General features: G+C 35.6%; 1 protein-coding gene across 1 annotated transcript in view; it reads left to right on the forward strand.

Annotated features, from left to right (window-relative positions):
- The window catches only part of LOC149421553 (uncharacterized), a 519,511-nt gene that overhangs the window by 491,039 nt on the left and 8,876 nt on the right, over positions 1-19,596 (forward strand). Inside the window, exons 8-12 of the mRNA XM_089634868.1 lie at positions 4,477-4,652; positions 5,171-5,374; positions 8,470-8,691; positions 12,198-12,446; positions 16,911-16,964. Of these exons, the coding sequence (XP_089490994.1) occupies positions 4,477-4,652; positions 5,171-5,374; positions 8,470-8,691; positions 12,198-12,446; positions 16,911-16,964 (905 nt within the window). The remainder of the gene's footprint in view (positions 1-4,476; positions 4,653-5,170; positions 5,375-8,469; positions 8,692-12,197; positions 12,447-16,910; positions 16,965-19,596) is intronic.

The following is a 19,596-nucleotide window of genomic DNA, read 5'->3' on the forward strand; positions in this document are numbered from 1 at the left end:
TTACTTTATTTTAAGCATATTCACATCGTATAATATGGATCAGTTGTAGAAACATATACTATCACATCGAGATACGTCTGGACGCGAAACACAAAGCTGGTTGGTTGCTGGGAAGTAAATTATGAACATTTATAAAAGTGTCTTAACTAAATACGTAAACGAAATATTCGACTCTGAAAATAGAAGAATTTTATTTTGCCGAATTTGGACTTCGCAAATTTGTTCATAACGTGGCGAGTAATTTGCGCTCCCATGTAAAAATGTCTATTCATTCAAAAGCAGATTTTACTTTTAAGAACTAAATGGTGATATTATAATGCGAGATGCCTATATACTGTCAGATTGATTTATTGACGAATCACAGTCAGCTTTACCCCCTTCGTTCTTCAACAGTTGATTTTACCCCTCACCTTTAATTTCTAGTCCATATATTCATATGTCTGTGGTATCTACATTTTTCTTAACCACAAATAAAATGCCAAAAACATGCGTTGAACAATTTTATTATTGATGCATTAGAAGTGTTTTTTTACTAAAATATAATTTGGTAATGTGAGCCTCACTGGGTGCTTACCCGTGCTGACGCCCAGAGGCGGATTTGCCCTTAGGCCTATGTAGGCCCGGGCCTAGGGCGGCCAGATATTAGGGGCGGCCAATCGTGACAAAAAAGTCACAGATGATAACAAGAAATTACTTCCTAAGTACCTAAATATTCTACGTACGAAATAGCGATATGCAAGAGCGTGTTCACACACAGCACACAGCGCGCCCCCACGCCCCGCAGCCGCCCTCGCCACACCTATCATGCTCCGTCGCTCGCCCGCTCGCGTATTTCCAATCCATTCAGTTGCGCTAGTGACTGAACCGCGTTAGGTATTGTTATGCATTATAGCGTGTTCACACACAGAGCTATAATATGCGTGGAATGGCGTATTTCAGCATATCGCTCGCCATACTTTCCAATTTGGAATGTACGGCGAGCGATATGCCGAAATTTGCCATCCCACGCATATTATAGCTCTGTGTGAACACGCTCTTAATCACCTTACAAAAGCTATAATAAATAAATAAATCAGAGATTATAAAATAATACAATAATAAGATGTTATTTATGCCAATTATGAACTTTCCACTGATGATAGTGAATAATAAAGTGTGACATTATAAAGGCCATTTATCCAAACGTGGATATTGCTCTTCGAATGTGTGTGTGTACTCCTGCCAGTAACTGTTCTGGAGAACGATCATTTTCTTGTTTCCGACGTGTAAAAAATTATTTACGCATAACAATGGCGGAGCAAAGGCTGAACAATCTTGCTTTGCTTAACATAGAAGCAGATTTTTTAAGGAAATTGGATTGCGAAGATCTAATTAATGATTTTGCTGCACTTAAGTGCAGACGAGAATTGTAACTGCCAGAATTTTGTTTTGTGTTCAGTTTTTTTTATGTTAGATAATGCTTTACGTAAATTTTTTTACCAACGTTTTAATTTGTATTTTAAGTTTAGTTATTATATTCGAATATGTACCTTAAGTTGATTTTTATTTAAAAGAGGTGCTGATTTCTTTTATTTGATTGGAGACTTAATAATAACTTTTTATCCAGCCCGTATCTGGCAACCCTAATTGTAACTGTGAAACACTTATATATTATTGTATGAGAATAAACCTGAAACTAGTTAAATAAATTAAACCTAAAACTGTTTTAAATGTTTTATTCAAATCCTTGAAACCTTAGAAAGTATTACAAACTAGCAGCTATTATAGTTAACTAAATTTCTGAATCGATTTCGATAAAAGTTGTCAATAAAGTAAATTCATTATGTAGTCTATAGTCTATATCAGGGGTCTCCAAACAACGGCCCGCCAATGTCATCAATCCGGCCTGCGACAATCGACAATTATACAGTAATTGAACTAGCGAATTTAGCAAGCGTATTTTTTTACATTAATTCCACACAGGAGGCTTTGAGGAAAATATTTTCCCTCACGACCTATGTCATCTTAGGTGATGCTGTGTGGAGGGTCTTTTTAAGGAAGGGAAGGATAGGAAGTTCTGAAAAGGAAAATGTATGAGGGGTGGGTAGGAATCTGGGGATTAGTGTGTCCAGGAGTGACATACGTATGAATACATCCCTCCAACTGCGGTGCAAGGCGATGGGTCAAGATAGTCCGGCTGGAAAGGTCATAAGGCATCCCTCGCCCAGTCTCTCTCGATCCGGCCCGCCACGCAGCAGGTGGGCAGACGTATCCGCCGCCAAGACCTGGACAAATCTCACCCCATGAACCATGAATGATAATGGCAGGAAAATTAAAACGGTTTTGACCCTAGGAACTTACTGAAAAGTTTGGATACTCCTGGTCAATATGATGGGTACTGAGAAAGGGGCGGCTACATGGTCTGGGGCCTAGGGCGGCCAAGACTGCAAATCCGCCTCTGCTGACGCCCCAATTTTTCAATTTTATGTGACAAATTATATGTAAACTAGCTGACGTGTACCCGGCGTTACTGGGAGTTATCCTTAAAAGATAGACTTATACTATCGCGGACTTTCCTGTAGGCCTTTTAAAGATATACAATTTTGTTGTACATTATTTTGATGTATCTCATAAGGTTTAGGCAGCGTTGACAATATAAGCAGCCGAAAATATTTTTTTACTACTTTTTTTCATAAACTCGACTTTTCTCTACTTTTTGTAAATGTAATATGCGTGTATTATATATATAAACCTTTCAGAAGAAATTTGCTAAAGATAGTGAAAACCATATCAAAAAGAAGAACTAAGCGCACAAACATATGGCGAATTTATTTTATACTATTTAGAGATAAAATTAATTTTATTGAAATTATGTTAAATTAAACAAATTTAAATGAAATATTAAGAAATAAATAAATTAAAAGAAATAAAATAATGTAATGAAATTAAAGTAGTTATAAAATAAAATGTATTTTTTACTTTTAATTTTTTTAACACTCAGAATGCAATATTTATTTTGTGTCCCTGTTTACCGTTTTTCTTCTGTGAAAGCCTTGTTCATAGTTTCTGTTGGCTAGGGGCTAAGGTAGAGGTTTTTTTAGATAGGCGGAGGTATATAAAAGCGGAAGTTAAACCTCCTGCCCATCGGACGTATTCGTAAAATATGAAACTGGAAACTTAACACGCAGTAATGGCCGTTCGCGACTTGACGTGCTGGAATTACTAAACAAACCATGTAAAAGGGACAAGCAAGGATATATCTTTCAGGAACTCACGGACACGAATTTCAGGAATCTAGAATTAAAAAAAAAAAACATGAAACAAATATATCTACTTAAGTGTCGTAGCAGATGTCCTAGAGCTGTAAGTAGTAGATGTTCCACTGTAGTTTATTTTAACGTATTGTTTAAGTTAAAAAGACTTAGTTTTATTGCTGGCTTTTCATTTTTTAAATAAACATTAGGCGCAAACAGACATTCAAACACACTATAATCGTATTACCTAATATCTCGTGGAAAATACCCATTTTCTACTGTAGGCAGCGACAGGAAATTCTTGAAAATCTACCGAATGCAGTTAATATCCACAGAAAATGCACCGAAGTTTTTTAACTAAACTGGAATATTGTTGAGTACTGGAATATTATGTTAATTCGTCTTTCCTGGAATCTCTAGCCACCCCCTCCGACGACCTACCAATTTTTTTCACTCAAATCTACCGATTTTAATTTTCGCTCTATGGCATCACTGATTGTAGGGCTGTCGAATGGACGTGAGAGTACATATTAACTAAATCTGAAATTTTCTCTGGCGATGGAGCGATCCCTATTTTTTTTCACTAAGTGGCACTTTTAATAAACTTCACATTTAATGCAGCAATGATATGAAAATAAAGAATGTCTTTCGTACTATTAGGACGGGTTGTTTCGGCGAATTTGAACAATTCATAAAATTTCAACGTTCATTTTCAAGTTCTGTGAAAGATTTTTTCAAGTTCTGTTTTAATTTCAGTTTTGTCAAGCAACTAGCCTATAATGATATACTAACAGAACTTGAATAGGACTTTCACAGAACCCGGAAATGAACGTTGAAATTTGACGAATTGTTCAAATTCTCCGAAACAACCCGTCCTTAAATTTATACGTATTCACGATCGTTGAAAAGCTACGTACCGAGTACCAAAACCCGACAGCTTATTTTAGGGACCGTAAGTAATATCCTACGTCACTGGTCAAGTGGATGTTATATTTATATGTATATATTTCCTTTAAGTGATTAACAGAAATTATCTTATGTTCCCATTGGGAGTAAAAAAACTCCTGTCATTTTTGTATATCAGGTGGTTTGAATTAGTTTGAGAGTTTTCATATCTGATTCTCCATTCTCACAACCTTTTTCAATCCATTTTCCTCCCCTTGCCTCTTTCCTTTGATTAAGAACTTACCTCATGGATGTCAGATGTTTTCAGAAATTCTAATGACGTCTGTTTCTATTACAGGTGGAATTCCTGAAGAGCTGCCTGAGCCGCACGCGCGTGAAGGTGTCCGTGGCGCTGGACGGGCTGGTGCTGCACGCGGAGACCTTCGCCGAGTACGACCCTCTCGTCAGCCCCGCGCAACCTTCCAACCCTTGGGTCACGGACGACCTCACCTACTGGCAGATCAACAGCTCCATGTAACTTAACTATTCCTTACCCAACCTAACCTAACCCAACCCCGTCAGCCCCGCGCAGCCTTCCAACCCCTGAGTCACAAAGACCTCGTCTTCTGGCAGATCAACATCTCAATATAACTTAACTTTACCTCACCTAACCTAACCTAAGCCCCCATCTGCCCCACGCAGCCCTCCAACCCCTGGTTACAGATGACCTCACCTACTGGCAGATCAATAGCTCCATGCAACTGTGCATTGTCATCTTCTTCAAAATTTTACTATTATTTTAGACAAGAACTCTAAAATAAATACCTAATAATACTGTAACACACATTATTAAAAAAAAAAAACAATAACAACGAAATGGACACTGGTATGATTCGATCACACATACATGCATATTGTCACATTACACTTGGTAACAACTGTTATTAGATAGTTTGGTGTGTAATGGACGAACTGGTGTCGTATGTCACGTGCCTGCACAATTTATAAGCAGTTATCGGATCGTTTGGTGTGTAATATGCCTCTCTTTCCAGGGTGGAGGTGCCGACAGAAAAGCGGGTGCGGCGTTGGGCCGTGTCCATGGAGGAACTGGTGTCGGATGCCACAGGCCTGCATGAGTTCACGGCCTACCTGCGTAAGGAGTACTCGCACGAGAACATCCGCTTCTGGATGGCGGCCAACGACCTGAGGAGGAGTGCTCAGTCACAGATACAGCGCAAAGTTAGCGAGATATACGAGTGAGTACATAACTATATATACATAGTTTAAGATGCCTGTCCCAGTAACACAAGAGATACTGAGTTCGATTCCTAGTTGTGACCGTTATCTTTTTTTATTTTTCTATGTCTTGTTCTGTTACATGTTTCGTTTGGATTTATTAGTATTATCTTCTTCTTCAATAGTATATAATTATTATCTTAGTCTTTACGTCATCTCACCATACATAACCTTCTATTATCTTACTTAACCTAACCTAACCGGAAACCATCTTCACTTCATCCCCCTTTCCTTATAATGTTGGTTGGTAATAAAGGAAATACGTAGACAATCATACATCTATTGTCGTACAGCATTGTGCAATGATGACTATATATTAACATGAATCTTTTTATTCTCACACGCGGAACAAATAAAGCACAAAATGGCCTATCGTTCCAGCAAAAGTTATGAAAGGTTGTTCCAATAGAAATCGACAGAAAAACTTTGAACCTGAATCAACTGAAAAAAATCATTATTGGGTTTATAAAAACAGTTTATTTTTAAACAAGTTCTGCTGTGTAATTATTATTACGCGTGACAGCTGTTTCGCCCTCTGAAGGCATTATCAAACTGTGGGTAGCCCACTTACAGACGATAAATTTATATTATTTCTAGGTAGGTATTTTAATTTCATTTACTGATTTCTTAATTGATTTCTAAGTAAAATATCAAAAATTATTAATGGTTATTACCCCAGCAAAGTTTCCCCAATTAGTGTAATGTTTAAATTTGACTGAATGTCTTTATGTTAGTTATTCCCAAACGATGACTCATAGGGTTATTTTAATAGCATAATTAAGTACTTCATAGTGCATTCATATTTGCATTAGGTTTGAAGATATCTAGTAGGGGTGAACGAATTATATTTGTTTGTTCATTAATTAGAATAGCTTTTGGATTATTAGAGTTTTTGTTAATTTCTAACTGCTCTAAAAGATTCAGTTTACGGCCTTTATTTTGTATGTGTAACGGAGTTGGTTTATTATTATCATTAAGTGAGTGATTTTCATCTAGGAGATGTTTGGCAAATTGAGATTGTATTTTATTATTATTTTTAAAAGATCTTATATGTTCTTTAAACCTAGTGTTAAAGGACCGGCCCGTTTGTCCAACATAAACAGCGTTGCATTCGTCACACTGGAGTTTATAAATGCCACTATTTTGTAATTTGAGTACCTTACTTTTTGAGTTTTTAAGAGATGATCCTAAGTTGTTATTTGTGCGGAAGGTAATATCTAAACCACACTTTTTGAGGACTTTGGCAATTTTATTTGGCAAAGTCCTCAAAAAGTGTGGTTTAGATATTGCCTTCCGCACAAATAACAACTTAGGATCATCTCTTAAAAACTCAAAAAGTAAGGTACTCAAATTACAAAATAGTGGCATTTATAAACTCCAGTGTGACGAATGCAACGCTGTTTATGTTGGACAAACGGGCCGGTCCTTTAACACTAGGTTTAAAGAACATATAAGATCTTTTAAAAATAATAATAAAATACAATCTCAATTTGCCAAACATCTCCTAGATGAAAATCACTCACTTAATGATAATAATAAACCAACTCCGTTACACATACAAAATAAAGGCCGTAAACTGAATCTTTTAGAGCAGTTAGAAATTAACAAAAACTCTAATAATCCAAAAGCTATTCTAATTAATGAACAAACAAATATAATTCGTTCACCCCTACTAGATATCTTCAAACCTAATGCAAATATGAATGCACTATGAAGTACTTAATTATGCTATTAAAATAACCCTATGAGTCATCGTTTGGGAATAACTAACATAAAGACATTCAGTCAAATTTAAACATTACACTAATTGGGGAAACTTTGCTGGGGTAATAACCATTAATAATTTTTGATATTTTACTTAGAAATCAATTAAGAAATCAGTAAATGAAATTAAAATACCTACCTAGAAATAATATAAATTTATCGTCTGTAAGTGGGCTACCCACAGTTTGATAATGCCTTCAGAGGGCGAAACAGCTGTCACGCGTAATAATAATTACACAGCAGAACTTGTTTAAAAATAAACTGTTTTTATAAACCCAATAATAATATTATTGTATATATAAAAAATAAAAAAATAAAATGGAGTTCTACAAATTAAACTTAATAACAATAAATGAAAAAAATCACTTTCTCACCCGGAGTCTCAGGGTAATAAAATCTTATCTCCTGGCTTCGGGTCTGGTCATAATTTCTCCAGATTTTTTAAACAGTCATTTTATGTAATATCTATTTGTGAATACTCTCAGATAGATTAGCGTAGCAACATTTAGTTAGCAATAATGAATTAATAACCTTAAAAATTAATAAAATACTTCGTTTTAACCACTTTTATTGTTTATTACCAACATGTTTCATGAGCAACGCTCACTTCTTCAGGGTTTTTGATAAAAGTTTTATCAAAAACCCTGAAGAAGTGAGCGTTGCTCATGAAACATGTTGGTAATAAACAATAAAAGTGGTTAAAACGAAGTATTTTATTAATTTTTAATTAAAATGGTGCCACAAAATAAGTTTGCTGAGTTAGAAGAAGTAATTAATAACCTGATTGAATATTCTGTTTATTTATTTAACAAAGTGGATACTGTATACGGATAGTTCCCGTGAGCACTTAGGTCTAGGGCTTATTGTCCTATCTCCCATTTCACCTCATTCCATTGAGTTTGTTTCCAGGTCCCTTGAGGGTCCCTATTTTCCCGGGTATGGATCCCCTGGAGTATCCTATAGTGGTAAGGGTTTTCCCATCGGAATTCCCTCTTTGCTTGGGTTCCCTGAAAGCCCTGCTAGGGAAGAGTCCAGTGAAGTGGTATCAGCTCTCCTCTTCACTGACCCTTGGTTCCCCAAAGGCCCCAAGAAGGAAAAGTACACCCAAGTAGCATCAGCTCTCCTCTCCTCTCCCACCTTAGGTTCCCCTTGTTTTTTTGTTTGAATTGTACATTTTTTGGTTTCATGAATATCTATATCTAGGGAAATAGAAGGTCCACCCCCAGCAGAGCCCCGAGTACTGAGGTAATTCTATATAGTTGTGTTGACGCGTTATTGTTTGTGGTTCCAGGGAGTTCCTGGCGGCGGGCGCACCGTGCGAGATCAACATTGACGGCAAGACGCAAGAGCGCGTGCAGCAAGAGCTGAAAACTCCGTCTCGCTTCACATTCGACGCAGCCGCTGACCACGTGTACGCGCTGCTGCTGAAGAAGGACTGCTACCCGCGCTTCATCCGCTCCGAGCACTACAAAGCGCTCATTGCGGCCGGCAAGCAGCCACTCCACAAGAAGCGGTAAGATCCATCTATAGATATACTATACTATGTAGGTACATATATACCTGTGATCCATGTATAGTATTATTTTGCATTATGAAAAAGAAAGGCACTGTCTGACATGGTTTCATTCATTTGGATGGTACCATATATCTGCCTTTCAGTGGATGATGCTTATTTACAATATTCTCGCTTCCAATTGTACTAAAGCTGGTTCTCTTTTGAGGTGTTAAGGCGGTCTTGCAGTGTTTGCTATCACTGCAAGCTGCTGTGTAAAGGTGCTATTGACCGTGTCTTCCGACCGACCACTGTTGCTAAAGAAAGTCATATTCAGTTCGCCTTCAATTCTTTGATGGGCGGACATAACAGTATAACTGAATTTTTGACCATTTAACGATTTATATGAGAAAATGTGTCTTGTGTATGCCGGCATCAATGGTATTAACAGTATAGTTACACCAGTACTCAAAACATAAATAAACAACTTTGTGCCTTTTAAACTAACTTAAAATACTTGAGATAATTGGGTTCATAATTATGTTTTTTTGCTCTCCTGAAAAGTTACACTTTTGCAGTTATACTCTTATGTCCGCCCATCAAAGAATTTAAATTCTGATTAGGCAAACATAGCCTTTCTGCCTGTCGTATTTGCTCCAACGAATGCAAATGTATAGATATTACTAGAGACCGGATTATATGCATTTGCATATTTGCATATGCAAATGCATATTTAGACCCTTTTCAGCGGTAGTTGCATATTTTAGCAAATAATTTGAGATCTTGCATATTTACGCTTGATATCGTTCAGATGCCTCACATAGCGACACTATAGACGTCAGATAGCAAGGCGCGCGGCCAGCGAAGCTGAGCGAAGAACTGATAACTGATCTTACTGATCGCTACGGCCGGCGGCCGGAGCGGGGGGGAACCTCTCTCATCTTCGCCTGCGCTCGCGCCTACTCGGCTTAATTCGGCTAATCGCCGAAAACAATTCATTCATTCGTATGAGGAGTGATTTGGTATATTTTTATGGTAATTCAGTGAATTGCGAATTTTGTTTTTGACTGGTCGCACGCGCTGTTCTTTAGAGTTTCGTCTAGTGTTTTGTTTGTTTGCACGAATTTGTACATTGTGAAAGTGAACCATGCCCCCTGATAAAAAAGTGCCCATACGTGGATAGCTGAATATCCTGGAATATTTACATACGACGGAAAAGTTTTATACTGCCGAGTTTGCGAGAAAAACATTTCTAGCACAAAAAAGTTCCAAATAGACCAGCATGTCAAAACCAGTGTTCATATCTCAGGAGTGCAGAAGAAGTGCCCACGAAAACAAGTTTTTACAGTGGCAAGTAGCAGTAACAGTGAAGTAACCTCCAAAGGTAAACAACAAAATCACTTTAGCATGGATCTATGTGAAGCATTTCTTGCAAGCAATATCCCTCTATACAAACTGACAAATCCTGCCTTGGAGGATTTTCTCAGAAAATATTGCATAAATCAAAATATACCGGATGAATCTACTTTACGTAAAAATTACATACCATCAATTTATCTACATGTGCTGGAAGAAATACGCAATGAACTCAAGGATAACATCATATAGATTTCAGCTGACGAAACCATCGACACTTGCAGCCGTTACATTGCAAAATTTGATTGTTGGTGCATTAAAACTTGAACCTTCACCTTCCTATTTGGTGGCCTGCAGAGAACTTGAAAAGGCAAATCATTCTACGATCGCCAGATTTGTGAATGAGGGTATAAAAAAAATATTTCCTGAATCTTCTGCGGATGAAAATGTGTATGTGTTGCTCTCAGATGCTGCCCCCTATATGATCAAAGCAGGCAAAGCCCTCCAAGTATTTTATCCCAATTTGATTCATGTGACGTGTTTTGCTCACGGAATTCACAGACTCGCCGAAGAAGTGAGATCCAAGTTTGCGAATGTAAATAACCTGATTTCATCAGCAAAGAAAGTGTTTCTTAAGGCGCCTGCTCGTATAAAGGCCTACAAAGAAAAACTGCCAAATATCCCTTTACCTCCTGAGCCAGTAATAACACGTTGGGGTACATGGATCGAAGCTGCGATGTTTTACCATGAACATTTTGAAGCCATCAAGGGTGTTATCAATGACTTCGATAGTGCAGAGGCTTTGGCAGTTTTCCAGTGCAAAGAATCGTTTGACGACGCCAGTATTAAAAAAAAACCTAGCTATGATTACCACTCATTTCGCCTACATACCTGCAAATATAAAAACGCTTGAAACTCATGGATTGGCGTTGAATGCATCTATTCAGGTTATGAAGGAAATTCGCCTTATGAATTCCTCGTTGCCAAAGCTATTCCCGAGTAAACTCTAAGAAAAATTTGAAAACATACTGAATAATAACCCAGGGTTTGAACCTTTGTGCCAAATTGATAACTTCATCAACGGGGCAGGTGAAATTTTGCCCGGAACAATAAGTTCAAAAATCGCACCGAAATTTAAATTCTGTCCAGCCACATCAGTAGACGTAGAACGTTCCTTTTCCGCTTACAAAAATATATTAAGCGATCGTAGAGACAATTTGTCTACAGAACATTTAGAACAGTACTTAGTCATATACGTTTTTAAAGGTAAATTCTAAATTTTATTGTTAAATACATTTTATAATTGATATTTTCGAAAATATAATTGTTATCCTTGAGAACTAATAGCTTACTAAAATAAAAAAAAATATGTAAAAATACGACTTCCTGTATTATTTCATGTTGCATATTTTGACCCTTTTTATGGATTTTCGTGCATATTTTAGCTATTTTTATTGCATATTTGCATGCATATTTTGGGCTATTTTTGTTGCATATAATCCGGTCTCTAGATATTACCCTACATCGGTGTGGGATAATAAAGTTATCAGTTTGACTTCTGCAGTGTACTCGTGTCTCGACACAGGTGTACCCTAGTGAGACAGATGTCGATAAATACAAGTAAAAATCTTTATGTTGATTGATAAATAAATAAAAAATAAATAAAAAAAGTGTTAGAGTGAGACTACTGTCGTCTTTTAAACAAAGGTTTATCTACAGTAGTGCGTGCTCATTCGCTCTCTTTTGAACTCTGAACTCCATTAGACGTTAGTTCTCTCAATATCCATTGTTACTTATATCGAGCAATTAAAAAAATCTTAATTTGTACTGAAGGATATTTCTATAATCCTTTAATTTATCCTTGAACCTCTTGAACGTCAGCGTAACCATACCTGAAAAAAACCATTTATCTGAATATAACTTGCTATTCTAGGGACACTAGTAGATTATATACTATTTTATTAATTGTATATAAACACATTATCTAGTAAGACGGTACAACTAGTATTTTAAAAAATAAGTAAGTTATGACGAAAACAGAATCAGATGGCCCACGGTGAAAATTTTGCGGCGGCACACCTAGAGTTAAATAACATTAGCGCAGCCGTTAGGATACTATGTCTTTTATTATAATCAGTACGGTTTGACATGAGTTTTCACCATGATTGCAGATTCTTCGGCTTCGGCGGCCCCGCCAAGAAGAAGTCCTCCACAACCGCACCCCCCGTAGCCGCCCTCCTCCAGCAGGGTTCAGCGGGCGGTGTGGGCGCCGGGGCTCCCCCCATGGGACGCCGTCGCGGCAGCGACCGTTCCCTATCGGGCTCTGCCCACGAACTCGCCGTCTCCGGAGTCAGGGATGCCCATCACCAGAAGGTTCCCCACTCGCACAGCCAGTCCAACCTCAGCGACATACCTTACAGGTTAGTATGGCGTTAGAGCCAACACCTGACTACCTATTAGCTATGTGCTGTCTAATCTTACTTACAGGTTAGTACGGCACTTGTATATTACCATTTACCAATGTAACTAATCTACCACAAAGGTTAGTAAATAATCTACCTTATAGCGAAGACTTACCTAGCTATTAGTAATGTGCTATAAATAAATAGTAATGTAACCAACAAAGATTTGTATCTACGTGTAGGCGAAGACTTACCTAGCAAATAGTAATATGCTCACATTACTATATATTTAGCGATATTAGAAATGTGACTGATATCATGGAGTGAATACATCTATGACTCACATACCATAAAAGCTAATAAAATCTTGTGAACGAAGACTTATCTAGCAATTAGTAATGTGCTCTCTAACCCTACTCACAGTTAGTAAGGCACTTTTATTAGCATTCAATGATGTACCTACTAACCAACCTATCGAGACTTTATAGAGAAGATTTATGATTCAATTAACAAGGTTTTAATAAGGATGTAACAATACTCATTTTGCCGGTCAATTCAGACTATTGTAGTTAATATTATGGGTAATACCGATACCTCTGGTACACCTTAACTCAGTATATTACAAAATTGCTCTTTATTGAAGATTTATACATTATTATACAAGGTGTCAGGGGATAAAGTGAAGTAACTTCGGGAGGTGATTCTAGTAGTACATGTGTAAAAAATAAATAACCTTTTTCGAAATTCCAAACTTTTAAGATAGTTAAATTTTGGATAGATAGATTATGGAAAAATATTTTTGTATGGGAAAAAAATAATGAAATTCGAAAGAGGTTATTCAACTTTTTATTTCTATTATCATGTAGAATTACCCCTGAAATTATTGCACTTTACCAGACACTCTGTATGTAAAAATAAGTTGAATGTATTTTGATTTAATTTCAAAAAGAATTTCTAAAATTGGAAGGAAAACATTAAAATAAAACTGAGTCTCAAACAAAATGAACTTGAAAAAAAATCTTGTAAAAAAGTTTTTTACTAAAATATGTACATCGATTTTTATTATGTACTGAAACAGTTTCGACTTCCGCCACTGTCACTGACCAGCAGCGTCAGATGGTGCATCTAGAAAAAGCACAACCTAGTTGTGCCATCATTTCATCCAATTTCAGAAAAATGTGTATGTGTGTGTGTTCGTAAATGCCACCAAATGATAAAATGCATTGTCACCGATAACGAATCTGCCGAGTTTCAGCTGGATCGGAAGTCGGGAAGTGGGTTAATAATAGTTAATAATCGAGCCTAGAGTATTTATTTAGCAATATAAAAATACTGACTTACCTACAAAGTAAATCCAGCAGTCTCCAAATATTGTTAGTCACACCTCGCTTTTGTTTTTTTTTTTTTACCATTGGCGATATAATTGTCTACCTAATTGGAATCTATCACCGAACATTAGTGGGCATGACTGAACACACTAGAAACTAGAAATTTGGTTTTGCCCAACATCTTTTGCATATCAATAACACTCTAAAAATAGTTGATTATGTAAGCAATATGACCCAACCTTTAAGATATGTTAAAAGCTTTTCAGTTTCGACTGATTATAAAAAACTGAAGTTCATTGACTACTTTTAGATTTTTTTATAAGCTTACTGACTAATTACATATGTAGGTACATTATTCTCTGATTACAATAAATTCTAATTAAATTGAGAAGTAATTTTGTCTAACCTAGCCGCCTAGTTTAAATACGAACAATTAAAACTGCTTATGAGCGTAGAAAATTAGATTAATTTTCCTAAATTCATACCACACCATGAGTGATGTGTATATATGTAACCTATATGGGACCAGCTAACCAAAACTACTTCAAATTGAGTGAAAAAAATGTACGTCTAATGTTTGATTTATTGCCAGTATACCGTTCAGAATCAGAAATATTGAATCTTGATTGCTAGTGTCAATGAAAATTGTTTAAAAGACATGCTACTACTTTCTTTGCATAAAGTAGTGCCTGCCTACCTAAAAAAATGGTTTGAAAAATGATTATGTAGGTCTAAGGTCAGACATTTTTTACATAAAAGTTTACAATATTGGATCGATCGGCGTAACTACCGATGATTTTAAACCTATTTCCCGAACATGGTCGCGCTGTTGATACCCAGACCGATATTGATAATGCAAATCGATAAGCGCTGGCAACACTGGTGCATCTGTCTATGAATTAACATTCCTAATTATCAGACGGCTAAGTAAAAGTTAACAATACTTATAAATTGACAATGTCAAATTTAAATAATAACTTTAATATAAATTGGCAGTCCGCGTGTACTTTTTGACACTAAAAAGTGAGTTAATTAGATCATGAGGTATTTATTTATGACCAACAACTATTGTTTCTCATATTTGAAAAATAATCAATTGATCGCGACTTAGATAAATTAATTAAATCCATGAATTGTGTAAATGATTTCTATAAATTCTAAGAACTTAGTTCGTTCACCTCCATTAATGTAAGCCATTTGCATAACTGGCTTATATTATCCAAAAAGATATGCATTTTGACAGCTTATCCGACACCTTGAAAGCCGAGTTAAAAGCAGCGGCTTTTGTTTACTGACTTTTGGAATCACATTCTGACTGTGCTCGCAAATATCGCTAACTAACCATAGATGACGGATTTTGTCAATATGGCTTTATCGATTGTCCGTGCTAGACCTGCAGCCCCTTGAAATTGAGCATTTAAATTCAGAGTGAAATCCAAAACATAATAATTTGATTCAACTTATTATTGCCTCAACATGATTACTAATAATTCATAAATCATGCTTATCATGTTATTCTTGTGTTTATAAAATACAAAGCAAGTTGTTCTTATTAGCTTGGCGCTTACCACAGGAAGTCTGGAAATCGTACTAGACATTATGGGTGTCACTCACAAGCAATTTGACATTTATAATGAAACATTTAATAGGTACTGTGGAAAAAATATGTATTTTTTGCATTATGAGTGAGAATGGTACCACATGGCTGCTTATCGACACTGACACTTATACAATGCTCAGCTCTTATACAATGTTTCATTTTATCACATTGTCCATCTTTTCGCCTAGTTAATCAGTTCCTTATAAAAGGACCTCTGAATAATAAAAAAATAAATACACTGTTTTAATAATTACTTATCAATCTTGTCACACTATTTTTACAGCTTACACTCGGTAGATAGATTAATTAGATTCCTTAATTTATTGATTTACAAGCAAACTTGCTCAAAACTCATGTACTTTTAGACGGTTCCATGATATTTCATCAAAACGAAAATTCAACACACCTTTAAAAAGTGATATAGAGTCATTAAAAGTGATGAAACAAAAACTAGGTTACATGGGTAACTATTAAATCTAGTTTTTGTTTATAGTTACCTATGTAACCTATTTAACCTAGTTTTTGTTTCATCTCCTTATATCACTTTTTGGAGGTGTGTTGAATTGTCATTTTGATGACATACCCGGTCACCCTTATAGACGTATAATTTTGCACTAAGGTCCAAAAGCATAAACACACAGTATTTTATAGACCTAGTGCTAAAACAGCTTTTTAACTACCACCACTCTACACCGTACCCAATAACTATTACTGGGATCATGTTTTACAATAGGTATGTATTGTAAGTTGTAAACAGAAAATGAAAATACAGAATATTTATACCGACAATATACCGTGCCTATAATGACCGGATTCATATTGATGGTATGTATGTCATTGCAGATCATTTCTGTCTTCTGAACTGCATTAATTTTAGCTAACAACTTAATGACAATACATTGCATCAATATCAATGAAGTATTTTTTCAAGTGCTTGTAAGTTATTAATTTTGCATTGATTACAAACAAATTTCTTTATATGTATATAATACATACATAACATAATGCATATGTATTAAGTACACAAATTGAATTTTTAACTTCTAACTTGTAAAAAATTATACCACATTTACTTATTTTCAAACTGCTATATTAAAACAATAAAACACAGTGAAAAGTGTAGAAAAGCGTAGGTGGCTTGCTCATTTTTTTTTCATACGGGGCCACATTTTAGTGCAAAACCTGCTATCTACATGTACAATTCAGAACAATGTAAAAGTTGTATGTGCAGACAAATTAACATTGTTTTGTTAGTTATAATCATGACTAGCTCTGGAATTCAACAGAAAAGCTGATTTATAGTACTTACATACTTTATGGTTCTTCAAATCAGTCAGCTAAGTAAAAATACTTTTCCCAATCGAATTCTGGCCTGCAGAAGAGCACCAGAAAGTGCTCGAGAGCTTTGTCCGGCGTAGGATTCTATTTGTAGATAGCGGGAATGCATCTGGACCGAGGCGATTGAGTTAAAGCTGACACAAATGCAATGATAGTAATGCCACTCCGCAATCTGCAAGTAGTATGTAGTTATGTTAGTGACATTACACTTTTCAGGGGTGATCTTCCGTGCCAATCCAAAGTGAATCTTGTCGCAGCTGAGCAGAGTTTGTAAGTTCACCCGCTGTGCTGATAATTGATTGCAAGACACCTTGTACCTTCAACTACATAGCATATGATATTTTCCTCCGACACCTATTTGTTTTGTTCCCTTGTAAATGAGCTTGAAAACTTTGACTCTTATTTCTGTTTCTAGTACAGCACTAAGTGTGTCCTATTCCAGAGAACATTCTCATTTAACGTCCCTTTTCTTCTAATTCCAGCCTATTTCTATTGTTTCATTTTCTTTATACCTACTGACTAGTTTATTCATTAAAGTTCAACATAACCTGAAAATAAAATGTTTGTCGTGCTTATTATTTTCAATGTGGCAAATTTTGGTGTAGATAGATACTTAAATGTCAGCAGCGTTTTTACAATAAATCAAGGAATGGGGTGTATTAGTATGAGTGTTAAAAATTCTAATTTCATTAAAAAAGTTTTTCAAAAGACAAAATTAAGTAGATTTTAAAGACACCTCACGAATCATATTATCGTATACGATACTGCTGGCATCCATCGGGTCAATTTACAACAAATGCCTTTCAAAAACTGTTTCTATCATTTACTCTTTATTTTATAACACAACTCAATTAACTAAAATTATACTAAATAGGTACCACACAGACAAATATTTTCAATTAAGTTTTACAGGCCATTATTATTGGTAATCACAGAGCTATACAATTAGAGGCACCAGGGCCGGCCCTATACAGGCGCAACTGGAGCAGTCTGCTCTGGGCGCCGAATTGCCAAGGCACTGATAATACCTAACACCTAACAGTCCTAACATATAGTGATTGAGATTATTTTTCACGGCGCTGCAAAAAAATACAAATCATCCGAATATTATAGATTACGGTGATCATGCCAGGCGCCGTCTGGCTCAGGGCCGGCCCTGAGAGGCATACTAATATGTGGTCGAAACGTATTCCAATAGAACGCGATAAGCAGTATGCGTAGACCACCTAGAACCTATTTTTTCGCTTCATGTCTCATATAAATATAATAAATCAATGTCAGTGATTTTCAATATGCAGCAGGAAAATATTCGTTTTAGAAGTAGGCTGATTGATGAAGAACTGTGGCCAATCTCAAGAGATACCTATCAATTTAATATTAGAATTAGTTTCAAAGAGAAGACTGCCGAAAACAGTAAGTAGTTATTTTAACAGTAAAGTTTATTTTGTTTGTCTGAAATCTCAAGGATTACACTATAATTTTTGTAAAACCAAAATGGACAAGTACCAGATAGAGATGGGGTCAAAGTTATAATTTTTGGTTTTCTTATCAATATATCCTGTGATCTAGGATGCTCTTTAGTTGCCGATAGCTATTATCGAAAATAACCCGATATCTTCCTTTCCACGAGTGATTTAAACTTTTCCTTCATGAGTGAGCTAATTTAATGTACATTGATCTTTTAAACATTGTTCATAAATATGCTAAAAATTATTTTCTAATTATTCCAGCAAAATCTTTTAGTTTTTTTTTTTGACAATTAATATTATTTACAAGCATGTCTCTGGAATATGACAAATACTTCTATGCTGATTTGTATTTCATATAACCTAATAGTTTTATCTGAATCCTAAGTATATTTTTAACATTTTATAACTTTTATGTGTTTTTGTATATTTACAAGCAATGTGAAATAAGACTCAAGTGTTTCACCAAGTGTGCAATGATAACTTGATGTTGTATCCACCAATAATAATTAATTTCAAGTTTGATGTTTTCCAATTTTGATGTTGAAACTTACTGTATTGTTTTTTTATGAACTCTTAGAGTCCTGTATTTTATGTCCTCCTGATTGGGTGCCCCCAAAAAGCGCTGTTTAGATTTTATCTTATATGTTATTGCTATTTGTGAAATGCACATACATATATTTCGTTGTTGATTTCTCTGGGAATACACATTTTAAAGGTTTAAACTTTAAAAACAATTTTACACAAACAACGTGGGATACGCAAATTCATTTAGAATATTGGCAAAGATAATTTTTTTTAAATTATTGTTATGTCAGAGATCAATGCAGTGTTAGTCAGAGATCGGTATACCAGTTATCTCTTGCTGTAAGTGTTAGTCATCGATGGATACACCAGTTATGTCTTACTGTCAGCATTACTCAGAGATTGGTGTACCAGTTATATATTACTGTCAGCGTTAGTCCGAGATTTTTGTATCAATTATCTCTTGCTGTCAGTTTTAATCAGAGATTAGTTTACTATTTATCACTTGCTGTCAGTTAGTCCAGAGATTGGTGTACCAGACATCACTTGCTGTCAGTGCGAGTCAGAGATTGGTATACCAGTTATCTCTTGCTATCAGTGTTAGTCAGATATTAGTATAAGTAGGTACCAGTTATCTCTTGCTGTCAGTGTTAGTCAGATATTAGTATAAGTAGATACCAGTTATCTCTTGCTGTCAGTGTCAGAGATTTAACTGAATCAAACAATTACATAACACATCTTTTTCACAATGCGACCAAAAGCCTATTATAGAATTCTTTATCAATGACTCACACAAACAGAATAAGAAGAAATAATGCTTTTCATAAATTAAAAAAAAAAACATTACCTAAAGGTTATAAATCAAATCACCCAGTATTTCAAAATATATTATTTTATGCTTTATTTATTTC

The sequence above is a fragment of the Hesperophylax consimilis genome, chromosome 8, assembly GCF_061612785.1.
Source record: "Hesperophylax consimilis isolate HC1 chromosome 8, BYU_Hcon_1.0, whole genome shotgun sequence".
Lineage (NCBI taxonomy): Eukaryota > Metazoa > Arthropoda > Insecta > Trichoptera > Limnephilidae > Hesperophylax > Hesperophylax consimilis.